At 39.0% G+C, this 3,240-nt stretch overlaps 1 protein-coding gene across 5 annotated transcripts in view; it reads right to left on the reverse strand.

Moving 5' to 3' along the window:
• LOC106870443 (UBX domain-containing protein 7) overlaps positions 1-3,240 on the reverse strand; it is a 65,250-nt gene that overhangs the window by 7,253 nt on the left and 54,757 nt on the right. For all 5 annotated transcript variants that reach the window (XM_052968615.1, XM_052968617.1, XM_014916535.2 and 2 more), the window contains one exon: positions 1,026-1,096. In XM_052968615.1, the coding sequence (XP_052824575.1) occupies positions 1,026-1,096 (71 nt within the window). The remainder of the gene's footprint in view (positions 1-1,025; positions 1,097-3,240) is intronic.

The raw sequence follows: 3,240 nt of genomic DNA on the forward strand, positions 1-3,240 counted from the left end.
TTTTTTTTTTTTTTTTTGCATTCCTGGACAGCTTCATAACATTCAACCACATACAGCTTTAACTTGTTTCAGTTGTTATACTGCAGCCATGCTGGAGCACCTCAGTACGATTTTTTTTTTTAAGTACCAGTACTTGTAGAACTGCTAAATCGTGTGATCATAAACACACAGACGCAGAGATACGTGTGTGTACATGTTGGGCTTCTTTCAGTTTCTGTCTACCAAATCCACTCGCAAGGCTTTTGTCAGCCCAAAGCTATCGCAGAAGACACTTGCCCAAGGTGCCATGCAGTGGGACTGAACCTGGAACCATGTGGTTGGGAAGCAAGCTTCTTACCACACAGCCATGCCTATGCCTCTATGAAAACTATTTTTTTTAGGAAGTAATGTACTTTTTAAAAAAAACCCAATATGATACATTGAATTACATGGCACAATCTGGTTGACTGTATGACAATTTTCCTTTCCCTGGTGGCAGGCTTTTCATCTGGAATGCCACATGATGTGACACCTCCAGTGGCAACTTGGTGTGTTCAGCTACCACCCCAGGCTCCACTGATTGTCAGGCCAAGAAGAGAAAACTGTCAAATATCGGTGACTCTGTGACAGGTTTGTGGTGGTCAAGCCAGTGGCAATGGAAACCACTGGCATTCTTGGACCCCGTACCACATTTCTGCTCACTATCATCATTTAATATCCGCCTTCCATTCTGGCATGGGTTGGACGGTTTGACAAGAGCTGGCCAGGCAGAAGACTGTACCACACTTCTGTGTCTGTTTTGGCACACTTTTCACAGCTGGACACCCTTCCTAACACCAACCACCCAGAAGAATGCACTACAGGGATAATTGTCTGACAAGCCTTTTTAGATATTGTTCTGCTATGAGGAAGACGATAGATATAATGATTTAGGCAAAGCCTCACATATCATTTCCATAAGAAATAGCTTCTACATAAGGTAAGGTTGACAATGAATCAATAGGAACTTGTGTGTGTGTGTGCTTTATATAGAATTCTGAACTTACCTGTTTTGAAGACTTATGTGGAGGGCTGACACTGCCATCTAAGGATGGGTGGAGGGATAAAAATTCAGCTGCTACAAAAGAAAACAACAGAGTATAAGTTTAGCACCATATAGTGGTGGTCATAACAATTCAACTAGAACAACCACTACAACCATTAAGTTTCCTCAACGCAGCTGCACTGGTGTCAGGAGTGATTGCAGCTACTTTATATTAATTTGCGGTCATGCTGAAGCACCGCCTTTAATCAAACTAATCGATCCCAGGACTTATTCTTTGTAAACCTAATACTTATTCTGTCAGTCTCTTTTGCCGAACCATTAGATTATGGGGACGTAAACACAGACACACACATGTATACAACAAGCTTCTTTCAGTTTCCGTCTATCTACCAAATCCACTCACAAGGCTTTGGTTAGCCCGAGGCTATAGCAGAAGACATTTGCCTAAAGTGCCATGCAGTGGGACTGAACCTGGAACCATGTGGTTTGGAAGCAAGCTACTTACCACACAACCACAGAAGATATATTTGTTGAGCCTTTTTGAAAAGTCTATCTAACATTAATAAATGTAGGATTCCAAACAAAAGGGTCCAGCTAATGTGGAGGAAAATTACATTGTTTTTTTCCGTGTGTATTTCCTCCATAGGAGTTAATAAAAGACTAGGATGAATTCTACTTTATTGGCACCAAATTTCCTTTCTTGGTCAGAACTATTTATACTGGTATAAGATTGCAGACCCCAACACATCTCTAACACCACCTATTTCTTTCTATCTCCCCCCTTCCTACTACTGCTAAGTGGCCCAGTAGCTCCTCTATACTAAGACAACTATCTCTCTGCACCTCTGTTATACCCTAACCTCTTGCTGGTACACAGCTACTTCCTTCAGTTGAGGGAAGGACTGGAACCGAAGGAAGTGGCAATTCATCCAACGGGTTCAAAGCATTATCGGTGGTGATCCAGAAAGTCAATTGAGAGTCACCAACTTCAGATATCAGAGTGGACTATCAGAACTGTGGTGCACGAGAACATTCAAGTTGGATGTACTAAGGAGAATCCTATTCATATTTGCGAAAACACAGGAGAACTATTTAATCCTCCATGCCAAGTGGTTACTTAATGTCAAAAACCCTCACAAATATGTTTTGGTTCTTCTCCGAATAGAAAAACTTTGACCAAGACAAAAAATTCTAAACAGGAGAAATGAAAGGTGGTTCTGTGCATCCCTAGAGAGATGTACACTAAGTTTCCAGCAATTGTAACGGTTATATCATGTCCCCTCATATCTTAGAATTACTGCTGCTGGATACACTGAAGTGCTAGAGATAATTGTTAAACCCTGGATGAAGTACACAGTGGAAGGCTATATGTGCTTCAATAAAACTGTTTCACAAAGCCTGTGTAACTCAAAAATGGATGTCGGACAATCTTTACAATGATCTAACACCAGACTTGTATTCTCTAACCCTTTCATTGCTATATTTCTGACCAAAATACATCCCTCATGAGTTTCAATTAAATTCTAAAATAATCATGAATTTAGACTACTGTAACTTTTTTTACTTATCAACATATTAATGTGATATTTGGAACATAATTAAAGAAAGAGTTCTTAATCAATTCTATTGCATAACTTTTGTCTCAAAGTGATTCTAATTACAGGTAAACTGAGTAAAATGTAAAAATATTTAAATTTTGTTTAAACATTACCATAGAAAATGAATCATCAGCTAATATTCAATTGGGTATGCAACAAAATTTTGATATAGAAGAATTGTGCACATCACTAGATTAGCAGTTGAATTTAATGCACAACAGAACAGGGGTACCATAAAGGTGAAATAGACTGAAATACTGGAATCCACTTAAATCCACTGCAAGTTTGACTGAGCTAAAAAAACTCTGTCAAAAAATAATATATGGCCCTGGTTATGGTATGGAAGTGATAAATTCCAGACCACATTGTACCCTAGGTCATACTGACTAACATTATTTTCCCTGTATAAAAACTAAATCCACAGCAGTACCCAGTATTTGCTTCACAAATTTTCCAAACTTTGATCCACCATTTCGTGGACTTTCCTGGCATATACTGTTTGTTTACATTCTGTGTAACAGTTTGTTTCCGCAGTGATTGCTTCAAACAAGCATACTGAAAAAAAAATTAATATCTAACGGTTTCGCTTCCTAAGAAAGACTATGGCTAGACACCCCA

This window comes from Octopus bimaculoides, chromosome 6 (assembly GCF_001194135.2).
Source record: "Octopus bimaculoides isolate UCB-OBI-ISO-001 chromosome 6, ASM119413v2, whole genome shotgun sequence".
Lineage (NCBI taxonomy): Eukaryota > Metazoa > Mollusca > Cephalopoda > Octopoda > Octopodidae > Octopus > Octopus bimaculoides.